At 43.5% G+C, this 16,208-nt stretch overlaps 1 protein-coding gene across 2 annotated transcripts in view; it reads right to left on the minus strand.

Moving 5' to 3' along the window:
* Positions 1 to 16,208, minus strand: part of LOC116942353 (ras association domain-containing protein 3-like) — an 84,207-nt gene that overhangs the window by 19,805 nt on the left and 48,194 nt on the right. Inside the window, exon 1 of one of the 2 annotated variants that reach the window (XM_032954144.2) lies at positions 6,464 to 7,215. The exons of the other annotated variant lie outside the window; for it this stretch is intronic. Within the exon in view, the coding sequence (XP_032810035.2) occupies positions 6,464 to 6,589 (126 nt within the window). The 5' untranslated portion in view covers positions 6,590 to 7,215. Of the gene's footprint in view, positions 1 to 6,463; positions 7,216 to 16,208 lie in introns of those variants that run through there. 2 annotated transcript variants of the gene reach the window in all.

The following is a 16,208-nucleotide window of genomic DNA, read 5'->3' on the forward strand; positions in this document are numbered from 1 at the left end:
CTCTTTTGGGATAAACCTTTTGACGTGATACTGGGGTGGCAAGTGATGCATGAACACAAGTAACAAAACAACTAACATTCATCAATAACGCTGCCCTAAGACGAAAGGCAATGGCCCTACATCATGAGGTTATTGTCCTGGGAAATCTGAAAACCGTCTTGGGACATTAAAAGTCCCGGTTGTTGCCAATTGCATTCATAACTGCACCACTCAAGACAATGCATTGACACGTGGTTCTCCCCTGTTCTAGTGTTGTGGTATTCTTCCCCTGATGTTTCTGAGGTGGCAACACTAGGCCCTCCCTTGAATCGTGACCAAAATCAATGATTTTGATGAAAGTGCTAATTCAAGGCAAATCGTAACATCTGCGAACGCGCGCAGCGGCACGTGTGCGCGTGTATATTTCAATCCGCTGCTTCCTGAAAGCAATAACGCCGGTAACGCTTTCTACTCGTACATCATCGTCTTGTTTATTCACTCCGAGCCAATGACGACCTCGGTAAATTCACACCAATGTAAACAGTGCACGGCGCGTGATCGTGGCCAATGCAAGCCTACACCCAAATATCTGCCAAACGTGCAAACATATTAGCGACACGGTTACTGGCCTCTGGGGGAAAATAGAAGTTCAATTATTGATGGCGCCACACTCAATACAGCAGGACACATTAAAACAAATGTAAAAAACTTTATTCTGTCTCCATATACCACAGGCACCCATAAATAAAATATATAGATTTTAATCCATCGGCCTATTGGTTTTCCAGACCATTATCAAACACCATTTGTTTAAGCAAAGCAAAATAAGGACTGGTGTGAGCCTCATTGTGGGTCTAATCAGTAGTCAGGCTTGTTAAACAAATGCTGCTGGATTATCAGATGTCCCTGGCAAGAGCACTCCACGTTAAAAATGAAATGCCCTTCAATGCAAAAAGCAACACTCGGATACCAAAAATACATTATTCGTTAGCCGTGAAGCATTGTGGGTAGATGGAAGTCATCAGAAGAGCTGCATTCTCTCTGCACAAACAAACTAAAAAAACTCTTGTTTTACTCCACGTGGGACATGGACTGTACATACGTCCGTTGCATATCCCCAACTCTGTTCACACCTGAGTCACAGCCAGTGGGCAGCCTTTTGTTCGTCAAACGAAGGAGACAACATCTGAGATCATCCGGATGTCAGCCAATAACAGTTTGCATTGTGTCGCAGCCTTTAATCACATCGTGAAAGGGATGTCGGCGTTTCATTTACAACTTAAAGCTGGCAAGGGCCTCCAGTCTCATCAGGATGTTAAGGGCATCCAGTCGTTTTCCCACGGAAGCTTGGGAGTAAGCCTTTTTAATTAATTTCATTGATTTGTGTGTTGTTCGCTGGTGGATTTGTTTGCCTCGAATTTAACTTGGGACAGATTTTATTATCGCTCATTTGTTAACGCATATTTAATTTGGAAGAGAAACTGATTAATTCCTGCACAATGGAAATTAACACCCATGGTAAATAGACATGTGTACTCGGTGCCGTTTTCACTAAGGACTTTGAAAACTTGTTTAACATAGAGTTTAATTATTATTCTACTTTGTACAGCTAACTGAGAATGGATAAATCTGGACAATTGATTCTGCCATCAGCATATTGTTCAGTTTAGTGAGGATCAAGCGTAGGAAATGATTAATATCTGAAAAAATGCTATTTAACCACAGTAATTCAGGAGTCGCTATTTAAAATCCACACTGTGTAGTCACACAAGTTGGCACCACTGTAATTCTGGGTTCAAATCTGTGTTTCAGCCACCCGTGCTGACACCGGATTCTCAAGCGCAGTGAGTTGACGGAGCTGAGCTTGGTCGCCAATGACCGCGCTTAATGTGGCTAAATTCCAGCTTTGAGAATGTTTAAACATCGCTTTGACCGTCATGTTTCAAACACTCATTTGCAGAACGTGTAGCCCCCTACTATGTAGAGGATAACAGGGCCAATTGAAGGATGTCTGGGGAGAAATTCTGTGGAATAGCCCCCCCCCCCACCCCTTCCATGCGCTGCTCTGAGAAATTTCCGAATGGATTCTTCGGTGACATGATTCCAACAGCACAATTACAACTGGAGAAAAAGACGAGAAGAAAGGGAATCGCACAGACTGCAGTTCTATGAGGGGTGCCTTTTGCAGCCATTATTTGGACACGTGGAAGGATGCCGTTTTGTGAGATTTTCAAAAGGATGTTTTCATCTCATGGCAAAACTCTAAAGTACAATTCGAGTAAATCTGAAAAAGACCCATCAGCTACAACAGGACACATCAGAATGTTTCAAACTTATTGAATGTAATATTTCACCGTTGGGATATGGAATGAGACAAAACCCAATCAACGATACATTTTCACAAACGAAGTCGCAATGTCCACTTTGCGAACGCAGCGTGTGCATTATCAATTTCTTACAGACGCGCCTGTGGGCATGAAGCCATCAACTCCTTGGTGAGCGGACGTGCCAACGGGCTACCATCGAGCCAGCCGCTCCACGTTTAAATAAATGTGCTTATGGAATGCGTGACTCAAAAAATAGAACCCGGCTCAAGTACACACTCACTTGGCCTCCTGGGATACGGCGAAAAAACAGGAACATTGTGCCGTTATCAAAGAGGGGACCGGCCGCTTTTTGGGCATCTTTCGTGGAAAAGTTCAATCGAATCGAAAAAGAGGCACCACCATGGGTTTGCTGGGCACGATTTGTAAATTGTTGGCCAAAAAAGCCTGGGATCCTCGGCTAGCTGGACTGTACATGCCACACTTACACAAAAAGGAAAGAGTACAGATCGGGGAAAACTTCGCACCTCCCCCCACCAACCGCAGAGGGGTCTCTCGCTCTTCATGGAATGCTGCGCATGATTTAGGGGGACATGGCTGCTGGGTGCAACGACTCCTGATTTAAAGCTAAAACGAAACTACTTGATTTATTGTAGCAGGTAAGGCCCCACTGAGCTATGTAGCTCTTTTTCAGAAGCGACTTGGCTATCACAAATGAGAGCTCAGCGAAGCAGATCATCACGTGGACATGCATAGCAGCCAAATGCTCTAAACGCATGTTGATTCAAAATGTGGTGGGGAAAAACCGTATGACCCAGAGAAAAATCCATGCGACCACGGGGAGAACATGCACAAACTCCTGCATACCAGGCGAGGTAGTTAACATTATTTGCACGCTCATTCCCCAACATGTGTCTCATGCTATAAGCATGCTCCGATTAGCACTGCTGGCTACGGCGTACAATGCGAAAGAAGCTCAACATACACACATCCCGATTAGGTTAACTCCCTTTGGAAGAGTCCACTCATCGTTGTCTTGTGCGGTGTCCACATTATCAGAGGGGCTGGGGTAGGTTTTTTTTTTAGTTTAGTTTTGATGCTACAGCGTAACACGTACATCGTTGTGTGTATAAATATTGCCAGTTGCAAAATAATTGTTTACAATTTCTAGAGCACTGAACAGCTTGTTACACAATAACATGTTTGAATTATAATTTTGATTTACAGCTTTCGTGACTGCAGTAATTCATATTGTTAGTTTTTTCGGTAAAGTCACGTTGAAGGGAAACAACAAAATAATAAAATATATTGCTTTATATATTTTATTATTTTGTTGTTTCCCTTCAACGTGACTTTACCGAAAAAAACTAAGAATATGTTTGAATTACTTGTGTACTATTGAACAGTTACCATTTGCCCTGATACTTGTGGTTTACATCTGATCCCATTAAAAAAAAACCTTGAAAATGTTCCAATGCTAAGCAGTAATGATTCAGTGGTGTACTTTAACCAGTTGTAATTAAACTGGATTTTGCAATGTAGTGTTCATTTGCACAAAATTATCTAAGTGTCACTGTAATAACATTCGTGACATTGGCTGAAAAACAAAACTCCGTTAGTGATGTAGAGAGACCCAGCCCACCCGGCAAAACGATCCAAACGTAACCAAAATGACTAATGAGCGCATTCACAAATATTCTGAAGAGATTCACAATCGAGTAGACATGTGGTCACGATCGTCGCGATTGTTACACTCAATGGAAGCCAGAAGCGAAACATGCTGACACACTCCAGTGTTACAAAAACTGCGGTCAATTTAATGACATTTGTTGTATTTAAGAATGGTCACTGGTCTCACCACGTGAATCATCACACCAGACATCATCTATGCTCCTCGTTTTCCTTGTTCTCATTCTAACGTCTCTTTCCCTCCGAACCACCCCTCCCCATCGCTTGTAAACTTCTCTCCTAAATGCTTAGATCACAGCTGGGGAATGCAGTGAAGCATGTCCATATGCCTACCAATGTTCCATTAGCCTGTGTAAGTTGGTTCTGCGTCGTTCTTGAAAAGCGTAACAAAAATTAAAGGATCACTGCCATAAGCGGTATTTTATTGATGTACATTACACGACAGTAAACAGCGTGCTTCTTTATTACGACGGAAGTTAAGTACTCTCGAGTATGATAATTGTTTTTTTACCCTTTTATCCGGCAACAAAACTGACACCTTAAAAAAGGTGTCAGTTTTGTTGCCGGATAAAAGGGTAAAAAACCAATTATCAAAAGGTGTCAGTTTTGTTGCCGGATAAAAGGGTACAAAAACAATTATCATATTTTGTTACTAGCAAATGAGGTTTCCAATAACCTAGAGTATTTTCAGTGCCAATTGTGTGCGGCGTTTCTCATCGCCACAACTGCGAATGAATGGACGCGCACGACGTTCCATGCATCTGGGTGGTTGTTTTTCATTCGCAGCTGCGGCAGCGTTAATACAACATTGCTTCATGTGCCCCAGTGATACTCGCGCGGTTGTACACGACTCAATCTGTAAGGCTTTGTGTTAAACGTGTCACATCGCGATGGAGTGGGCAGGCGGTGCAACTGCGGCCAGCCCCCCCCCCCCCCCCCTCACAATGGGTTGGAAGGACTCAAGCGCCGCCGGGCTAAGAAAAGGGGGGGGGGGGGTTGGGCTATTGTGGGGGGCCCAATCCACTCATTGCACCGGGCCCCACGCCTACCACGCTACGCCCCCGTTATAATTACAGTTGATGAGCTACGTCACTGCTGATATCCCCACCAAGCTATAAAAAAACGTAAACTATGTTTTATTTTACCAATTAAGGCCCACTGAGCTATATAGCTCTTTCTCATTTGTGGCCTGGCCACAAATGATAGTTCAATTAAGTGGCTTATCATGTGGCAATATATAACAGCCAAATACTCTAAATGCATGTTTCTAAAAGCATTTTCATTCAAGACTAAACCCATGCCCGTTTCCGGTCACTTGAATATCCCAAACTCATCCACAGTTTAACAAGCACACAGGTATTCTGCTGCGTAAGAACCTTCATTTAATTCCGAGAAGGAACAAGCACTAACTTTTCTTGAGTAATGGTTTTCATAAAATATTAGAAGCATTGTAATACCCCTTCTGTTTAACCTTTTCATCGACATACAGGTAATATTTTATTCCACCATTTAAGCTCTTAAATCACAGATAGGGACATGACCCCGACTCAAATCCTGGTAGTACATTTTTTTAACAAGAACCAGAATTCATTAATTTTTTTTCCACCTGTAAGTCAAATGCCAAGAGTCTTTTGGCGGAAAAAATACATTTCATGAGCAGGAGAAAATTAGTTTGCGACCAAATTTGGTTACAGCAAAAAAAGATGTCCAATGGAGCATACGTCTATTGTGCTGAGAGATGATTGATCGACTTTGTTTTACTAAGTGAGAGACTTAGACTTCAATTCTCTACCAAGGGTAACACGGTCAACAAGTGCAGGAGACAATGCAAACCGAATGTACAAAGTTATAACTAAATAACAGATACATGAATCCCAATCGCACACAGTTCACACGTCTTAAACTTTCAGAATTTTTTTTTTTAAACACAGCCAAAACATTTTCACAAAACGCAGGTTGACCCATTTAAAACATAACACACGAATTCTTCTAAACTATTTTTATTTTACCAGGTAAGGCTCACTGAGCTACACAGCTCTCTTTTTTTAGAAGCGACCTGGTCACAAATGAAAGCTCAATGAAGTGGCTTATCACGTGGAAATGTATAGCAGCCAAATACTCGAAACGCATGTTTCTAAATGTGCATGGAAAAACCGGAGGAGACGGAGAAAAATCCATGCGACCATGCGGAGAACGTGCAAACTCCAAACATACAACTGGCGTCAGGGTTGGGATTGAACCCACAACCTCCTGTATACCTGGCGAGGTCGTTGACGTATCGCCACCGTGTAGCGGAGCACACTGTTGACCCCTGTACATCGAAAAGATCGCCAGACGAAGGCATTAAAAAAAAAGTGTCCGTCACGTACGAACGATAACGTGCCAGCGATAAACCCCGTGAATGGGCACAACTTCGTCCGGGGTCCTCTCCGCCTGCTCCCGACTTGGCTCCTAGGTCGTGACCCTCTCACCTTGTGCGGGTGAGGCTTGCGCTTGGGTTTCCAGAGGAACGAGGTGCGTGCCGTATAGAACTGCTCGAACTCCGAGTCCTCGTCGAGGCTGGAGTAGCCACTGCTCATGGTGCTGCTCCAAGACATGCCGGCTTTTTTGATTTCCTCCTCCAGCTCACGTTTAATTGTATACCTAGACGTTTGTGGTTTAAAAAAAAGAACTCCCAACTGTGTGTATTCACTCCTGCGAGACCACTGATAAAAGCCGCCTGTTTAGAGAGCCCACCTTGTGTGTGTGTGTGTCCCTTGCAATAATTGACGTCAATGCTTGAAAGCACCGTATAGAATTCTCTAAAACCGGTTTTTTTTTGTGTGGCGTTAAGGCCAAAGACAAAAAACGCGCACACACTTAGATGACAACCAACAAACTTTAAAATGCCTCTCTCGCTCACAACAATTATTCACACTGCGTCCAAACTGAAAGAACCGCGGTGAAGACGAGAACAAACCCAAATCTCCGGGAGACCCTCCCAAAAAACAGCGAAAATCTGTTTAAACGTTGCCCCGAACTCCTCTTGTCGTTTTCTGAACTTCCTGCCACGACTGCCACGCGTTGACTCAAAAGCCGGTGGGGGTAGACAGAGGGAGGAGGGGAAGCGAACAAACTCGTGGCTCTGTGGCCCCACGCCCGGGCAGACCAGAAAATAAATGAATAAAATCCTCAATGAGGTCACCTCCTTCTCGCATTTCGCCGCGGCCAATGGGATTGAAGGGAAACGACCAATGACGTTCATCCGCCCCCACTTTTCCCACCCCATGGCCTCTCCCTACACCCACTCACTCGCACATCTCCCCCCCACCCCCCATGCCTAAGCGTTGGCTTCGTGAGCCCGTGTGGATTGACGGAGTCACTGGCAGTTGTTGTTGTATATCCTGGGCGTGCAACGAGTTAAATTGTAATTGTCGAGACGACAGCCAACCCGCTAACTGCAGTAGTGCCGATGACCAAACGAATTTCGTATCCGTTCCCCCATCCTTACCCCACCCATGGCAATGCGACAAGAGATTGGACGACTTGTAATCATGTTTTTGAAAAATAACACGAGTCTGTTGGCGTAGCTTTGGTGCAAGTGATGCGGTTAACGTGATGGGCTGAGGTCTTTTTTTTTAGTTTTCATGAAAAAGGTCACGACAGATGCTACTGTTTTTATTATTATTATTACTGTATAACCCAGGTCGCACTTGCTAAGAAATATGCAATGTTTCACGTGACCCGATTGGATGAATTCATCTTCCCCGTTTACATTGAGTGAAGCTTTCTGTAAATCCACTCCTCAATCATAAAGGTCGCCGGGACGTACGAATGCCGTGCCGGCAGTGCACTTTGGTGAAAGTGGAGGCCAACAACCGGTTGGGATTTCACTTCACCAATGTGAGCTGTGGCCAGGAATAGACCGCTGCTGAGCTCACTACTGCACAACCACCCGCCCTCATGTAATGCCCATGCATCGTGCACTGGGGTATACACAATATCATTGTTCATGCATTTAGTTACTTTGTATACTCCCAGACAACATTTGCATGTTTAAACATACGAGTTTGACGTACGTAAAATGAGCAATGAAATGCGGTGCAGACAAAAGGGATTATGCCTCCTATCCTGTACGTACACTTCTCCATGTAGGAGCAGACAATCGGTTCCGGTCTACAGGACAGTATATCGTTTTACACAAACACCCAACACCGATTATACAATCAGTATTACTAAACTCTCCTTGACAAACTTTTTAAAATATACTGTGTATAATCTGCTCAGGTAGTCTATGACTGCAATGTGATATTGTATTTCACAACCAGTTATTAATATAAAACTGCGCTACCCGTTATGCGAACATCAGCGGAGAGTGACGTGACCCAATGGACCTCCCAGTTCACCAAACACCACTTACCAACGTAGTGAAGTATGGTCAAACAACTCCCTGACCAACATTTATGGGGGAGGGGGCCTTCATCCAGCAGTGGATTGACAAAGGACTGTAAACATTCTTACACCACACAGCTAGGTCATGCTTCCCCATGCTCACACAAACGCCCACATCCAGAGCCTGCCCATCACTCTTTACCCTGGCCCAGCCTGGGGCCATGAAGCCAGATTGTAACGCTCTCCCTGTGGCCCCGAGTGAACATTTGTCACATGGGTCTGAGTTTTGAGCTCAGAGCACTAAGCAACAATACGCTGCTCTGTTTTACTCTCCAACTGAAGCTTCTCAACGTTTGAGATTTTTTTTCTTTCTTCAAATGGAAGCCGCACGCGTCTCCGGCCAAGGCAGGAGAACAACGTCGCCAAACTCAACCGTGCTGCTGTTATTCGCGTAACAATGAGCGCCTGCCAAAGGGTCGTTCGTCAGAAGTTGAGGTTAATGAAAGTTAATTTGGGTGCCTGGATCACGGAGCAGCAGACTGTCGCTCCGCATCGAGTCTGTTTGCTCAGGGTCAATAGGTTCTTTTGACAGAGGCACACAGTCATCTTGGCAGAGTTCATAGACGTATGTGACAATATAAACATAAAAGAGCTTAAATTTTGATTTAAAGTTTTCGTGACTGCAGTAATTCATATTCTTAGTTTTTTCGGTAAAGTCACGTTATTTTGTTGTTTCTCTTCAACGTGACATTACCGAAAAAACTAAGAATATAAAAGAGCTTCTCGACATGAAATTGCGGACAAAAGCCACTTGCGTACCAATGCCGTGGTCATAAATGCAAAGGATAACTATAATTTACAGTGCTTTGTCAATCCACTGCTGGATGAAGGCCTCCACAAGCCTATTTGACCATACCTCACGCTGATCAGTAAGTGTTGTTAGCAAAGGCGTGGACCAGAACGCTTGGTTCAGCTATCACCTGCCACTGATGTTAGCCGTGCAACTACACTTGGGTCGCCAGGTTCTAAGCGCAATGCATTAAACAACCCAGACCACCACTCGAACCACCGGTTTTAAATTTACTAGGAAACATGAGCAGATTTTGCTTCTCGATTGAGCAGTTAGGTAATAGGGCCCTGTACCAAACAGGTAGATGTTACACCTTGGACAAAATGCAACAAGGCCATACTGTACTGTACTCAGCAAATGTTATAATTAAGGTCAAAAAGTCATTGTGGCCTAAAGCCGGTGTTGCGACCACACCTCACCAACGCTTTCTGCCCTCCACCAGACCCCGAAGCTGCTGCACAATAGACACAGCAATCTCCACGATCTGTTAGAAGAAGATTCCCGCCAACTGCTCTTAGGTCCAACCCTCGGTTGCCAGTGTGCTTTTGTAACCGACCCTCCTTCGTCCTGCTCAATGTAATTCAATGCATGTATACAGTACGTCACATCAATATAACATAAAAACGTTTTGTGTCCACTTTTATCTCAGTACACCACTTTAGTTCCACACATGCAGAATTTCCGTATTTTCTGTTGTTTAAATTTTGATAAGAAAACCTTCCACCGAGCCCAAAAAAAACATCTGTTCATCATCGATTCCTATATTTCCATGAATTATTAAAACTGGAACACAAAGCTGATTGCAAGAAAAACAGGAAACCCACCCGTATATTAATTAATTAATAACCAATGCAAATGCACGCAGAATGTACAGCTCCAGGATAAGCCTGTGTTCTTCTGGGACAAAGAGAGAGCCCTCCCCCAAGGGCTATAGTTTCCGGGCAGTGATTAGGCACATTAATAATTAATCTCCCTATCCAGTGCACAAGGCCAATGCAATGTTCGGCACGCGGGGACATTAATTGGTCACTGTGTTTTTCTAGAATGTGTAACTGATTATTAGCATTGTAACCTATAAGAAAAAGCTCTACTTTTGCCACACGTGATGGGCCCTTTTTTGTCGGATCTGACTGGTCGGCTCATTGTTCAGTTCCTGAAGAATTCGATTTCGTAAAGAAGCGTCCAGCACGTGAAGCAAAACGTCGGACATCGTGCCAAATAGCACACAGTACATACCCGAAAACACTTATCAGAGAGCTACACAGTGCAACCGTGATAATTTCCACAGTGGCACTGTTTTGTAAGCAATGTTTAACAAGCGATTTGCCGTGTAAATACGTGAGGCTTTATCCAGCATTGTATAGATCATGGCTCATTAACAATCACGACTTTAAATTAAAATGTGATTAAAATAAGTCACGTTATTATTAAACAACTAAAACTTTTTTTTTATTGATTTGAAGGGGGGAAAAAAAGCTCTTGAACCTCATGTGACTCAATTCTCTATGGTTGACCCCTGCTCACGAGGCTCGCTGCTAGGGGGGGGGGGCCTGGTGGGTGCAGGAGGTCACAAATGATGACACCGTAGGCCTCCTGACTGCAGTCGAGTGACAACCAAACCAATTATATCAATGTCTGTAAATGTTTTTATTTTTAGACATTGTTGTTTTACCGTCCACAAATCACCAGCCGCTCATGTTATTAGTCGTACATTTATTTCCATCCAGAAAGCAGATGCGAGCCGTCCCCACCGTTCAACCAATACTTTGGTGACACTGCCGTTGACAGCAGTGCACAAAGCATAAACAACACAAACATCACATTCGTCAATAGGACTGCCTTCAAAGCAAGACGCATATTATATATAAATATATACTACATATAAATATATAATATCATGAAATATATAGTAGGTGACGTTTTGGGCAATGGTCCTTCTTAATAGCACATAAATCATAATGTATAAACAAAAGCCCCATTGCCTGAAAAGTTGGCGATTATATAGTTTCCATTTTAAAATGCAGTGTTGTTCAATAATATTTTGAGGTTTTTTTTCGTCCACACAGTGATCAGGGAGGGCTTGTCCCGATACACCGTACTGATGATTCCAAACAAAGATGAACACGGTGTGCAGTCGTCTTAACTTTCCAAGCGCTATCTACAATAACATGGCCAAGACCTTGAAACATGGTCACCTAACACAAGGTTATGCGCTTTTGTATTTAGTTTCTTGCCCCCTGCCACACCTCCCATGAGCACGGCTGGTTACGTACGGTGCAAAAGAAGTTCAACATACATGCATGCATTATACACGCGGAGTGGTGCTGTCGCGTGGGAGGACTGACGGTGATAGTTGCTTGCAAGTGTTACGTTTGGGAAGGGAGCTCACTTAACGGTATCAATATAAAAAGTGTATCAATGTGTCTCTTTCACATAGCTATACCTTCACATACATTTATTTTATATCCCATCAGCCACACGGCCTTCTTGGAATGCATATTTTCAGAAAGCATCGGTTCAACACAAGTAATCTCTGGACCGCTTTCGATATGCAGTGTATCATCAGCAGAACCAGGCGTGCTCGATCATTGTGAACAACTAGATATTATTATAGGCAAGGACCTGTTAGATATGGGTCCTAGTTCGACACGTAAATTATATTATACAAAACACGAAATAATCATGAGCATCGCTGTGGAGAATAAAAGTAACAAATACATAAGCCAAATGTTTCCTTGCACGTAAAATATGAAAGTATATTTTACACATCCCATCAGCAGTTAGGAGGCCAACCCTCTTGGGTTTATGTGTAGGGTAGCATGCTACGCACAGTGATGGGTGTGTATGTGTGAACATGAGATAAACTGCAGTAGTTATTAATGATTGCCAATGATCAAAGCCCAATCTTGTCAGATGTCGCCAACGAAGCAGGGTTGAGCCACTTACAGTGCTTGGATCGGCAAACACCAAGCCCAATGCAGTGCAGCAAACTTAATCGTCGTACTGTACTTCTATGCTCCCACGTCTATGATCCCCATTTCCACCTCATTGATTAATGTGGTGAAATACGGTCAAGTATCCACAATGACATTAAACGTGGCGTGGGTTCACCTTCATTCAGGCAGTGGATTGAAAGAAGGGCTATAAATCATTATTATTACTGTACTCGGATATCATTAAAGGTTGTTTCTGTATCTTTAATCCAACATAAATCAAAGAAATATACTTCTAAAAGTAACTCCAATAATGTATCTATTAACACATCGTCCAAAAGTCATTGTTTTCAACGTTTTTTATAAGGTTCAGAGCGCCGAGTCTTGCCCTTGTAAAGGTCAGGGAAATGACGCCTGTGAATGACTTCATGGGTGAGTGAATGGGCGAGTCAGTGCACAGGTTATCGCGTTGACTGACGTGGTCCCAAAAAGACTGGAAACAACAACAAAAAACCTGCCCCGTGTCGAATTAAGCGTCAAAGACTTGCCACAAAACATAAGCAGGCAAGTTCAACAAACATGTTTTAAAAAAAAAATTTAAAAACGAGGTTGCAGTAGCCTTGCCCGGTGCTTTCCCCGCGGTTGCATCATTCTCTTTGCACTCGACTCGCGACTGCTCCGTGGAATGTGGCGAGCGATGATGATCTCATGACCACAATGAGCTGCCAAGTGGCAGCCCAGGAATGCGACTTGCCACCAGCGCGCCGTTGACTTCTGCAGTCTGTAACCGATTTGTCCTGCGAAAGGGTTTTTTTTCCATTTGCAGTCCCAAAACTCGTGCTCATTGTAGCACTTGACATTCTTTGACTTGATAAAAAATAGATATATATGGGTGATGCGGTGTAATGGGCGGCACATGCTGGACTTGCATGCCTGTCACCGATTCGATTTCCCGGCGCGGCAGTCGTAACAGCGGTGCACGTTTCTTAAATCCCCCAGCCTCTTGTCCACTCAGCAGCCGGGCTGAACGAGTTGGGGAAAATATCTAAGTGCGATTTTTCTGACAGATATTGCGATTGCCATTTTATTTGCGATTACATTGTTTTTAAGTCAAGCTTCAGTTCAATATTCACTGTGTAATAGATACCACATGATCCCATAAGAATATGAACTGCTCTACATATTCTAATGCAAGGATGAGAACTTAAACATATTAATTGCTTCCAACATATTTATTAAAATGTTTTCATTCGAAATAGAACAATCAAACGTAGAACAATTAAGTTAAATAAATAAAGTTGTAATTAACAAAAATTCCAACAAGTAATCGGACTTTCCAAATCGCCTTTGCGATTTGCTAATCGCATTGATTTGAAATCGATTAATCGTTCAGCCCGACTCGGCAGTATAAAGGGGCTCGCCACACAGTTCGCCGATCAGCAGGACGCCTGCGGTGGGGTCACGTGTGGGGTCACGTGTGGGGTAACGTGTGGGGTAATGTGTGGGGTAAGTGTGGGGTCATGTGTGGGGTAAAGTGTGGGGTCACGTGTGGGGTAAAGTGTGGGGTCACGTGTGGGGTAATCCCTGGAGAGCGTAGAAGAGTAGGCCAAAAGATACCCCCCCCCCTCTCCAGAGCTCCCTCGAGTGGAGGTCCTTCCGCCGACAGTGGCGTAAGTAAGGCATTTCAGGGCTGCGCCTTTAGCTCTTACCCAACAATGATCACCTTATGGTGACAATGAAAATGATCACCCCACGCATAGTAAAATGGAAAAACAAATGTAAATGGTTGCAGTGATTACAGGAACTGCCTTTCAATTTTTGTCACAACAAAAATATGAATACGTGCTGTAGCAAGGCACGCTGGGTAGTACAATAAATAAGATGAATTAATCAATCTCAATTCTGTATCTCAACACGTATTAGTCCATTGGCCGTTTCGAGTTACTGTACGTTAACAAGCTTGTCATTTGCAGCATTAATCCTGATAAGTCTCACCGTGTCCCCATGGACTTTTTAGATTCCCACCCCCATCATAATCTGGCACTGACAGCATAGTGAAGTATGGCCAAATAAAACCCGCGATCGACAAAGGTTTGTAAAGCACTATAATCAGTCATCATATACGTAGTATATTATACAATTATATACATTATATACCATATGTGTATATATAGCATACGTCACCACACTCGTCAACAAAGGTTGGCAAAATCAAGGAGGGGCAGGACGAGTTCAGATATGGCCGCTGATGTTAGCCAAGGCCGGGAAATGAACTCAGGTCACTGGATTTATAGGGCAGTGCGTCAACCACTACACCACAACTACCCTTCATGTTGTGTACATGACCAGCCCAACCGCTGGCCAGGTGGATCAGCTACAGAGCAAGGGGCCGTCCATAAATGACGTCACGCACCTAGAGGGGGGGGGGTCAGACATTTGTGACGATGTGTGACGAGGGGGGGGGGTTGAGAAATGTGACGTCACATCAAAATGCGCAACTTTAAATAAATATAGACTTGTTATAACAACACTAATTGTTATAACAACAATCCTACAACATCAGAGTGCAGCGCCACATTAAATACGCACTACAATGACAATAGTTTCAAGGCGATTTGAAGCATGTTTTATTTTCAAAATGAGGGGGGGTCTGACTCTTTGTGACGCCGTGTGACGAGGGGGGGGGTCAAAAATTGTCCAAAATCGCGTGACGTCATTTATGGACGGCCCCATAAGCGCAGCTTCTATGCTCATTTGATAAGGAACTCGGGACTATTTTTTGATACAGTGTACTGCTGTAGCATATTTTTAAATGTGTCATTGTATCGCATACATTTACAGTTCGTGCAAAACAATACCGGTCTATCTGGTTACATGTGTGTATGTGCTAATAACTTCATTATAGATACTGTTAATGGTTTGGGTGGATTTTCACACGGTGATATTTTTGCCATGATTAGTTATGGTAAAATTAAGAAGTTAGCTATAGCTTCCTATCATCCATGCCAAAACTGTAGCTGTGCTAGCCAGCATGCAAAAGTACAGAATGGGGCTCAGTGTTCCTTTGTTAAATAAATGAAGCACACTTTTTTTTATTCTGGCAGTGGAATTTATTTTGCTTAAACTTATGGGGAACTCTTATCAAGGTTCCCGTGTCAAAAACACAACAATCAATCTAAGCCCTATGTTAATGCCACGATTCCCACATTTTGTGTTTATTCCCCATAGTTATAAATAAATCGTTAAATGGCTCTTCAGACTTATAAATATAAGTGAAAAGAGACTTATCGTATTTCATCAGTGACACTAATAGAATATAATCTCAAATCAATATCAGCAATGATCTATGGACTGCTGAATGAAGGCCCCTGAAAGCTTTTTGTCATCTGCCTTGGTCTCGCGTTACAAAAATCCATACAACCCCTGGAAATTATCTGAATTCATCACCCCCATCTCCATGGTTTACACCCTCTTGGATTCGTTCCCTCCTTTGCCTGCCACTCCATCATTAGACTTGACCACGAGCACCGGTCACCATCACTGAGAGAAGCGTGTTGCCCAAGCCCACTAACTTTGCTCAACAGTCAACGTGATGTCGTCTTCAAGTCGCGTACGTGTTTTCGAATTCAGTCGTAAAAAAAAATAACCCCAGCCTTAAAAACCTGAGCAAAGTCAATTGTGCAACGCAGTTGATGCAATCCACTTTCAGAATACGTCACCGCTGAGCGCTATATTTGGCAGTACATTATTACGCCATAGCGGATGACATCATGCACAACAGGTGGCATGACAGATGTGGATATCGGGAACTCCTACACAACACTGCAACCGCATCAGCCAATGTTCGTCTCTTTCATTCGCGCAGATCAACTCGGACTCTGGTGAGAAGTTCCAGTGCTCACGCGGACACCGCGGTGGTTTCGGAGCCGTGCACAGCTGAACGTTTAAGCACCGTAGCTGGTGCGTGCGTCGTGAATGGTCACACCACCTTGGGGTAAGGTGGACATCACAGGAATGAATGAAGTTTCACTTACCTTGACACAACAACTTAACCAAATGCTT

Source organism: Petromyzon marinus, chromosome 14 (genome assembly GCF_048934315.1).
Source record: "Petromyzon marinus isolate PM22_M1 ecotype Great Lakes invasive population chromosome 14, UKy_Petmar_22M1.pri1.0, whole genome shotgun sequence".
Taxonomy (NCBI): domain Eukaryota; kingdom Metazoa; phylum Chordata; class Hyperoartia; order Petromyzontiformes; family Petromyzontidae; genus Petromyzon; species Petromyzon marinus.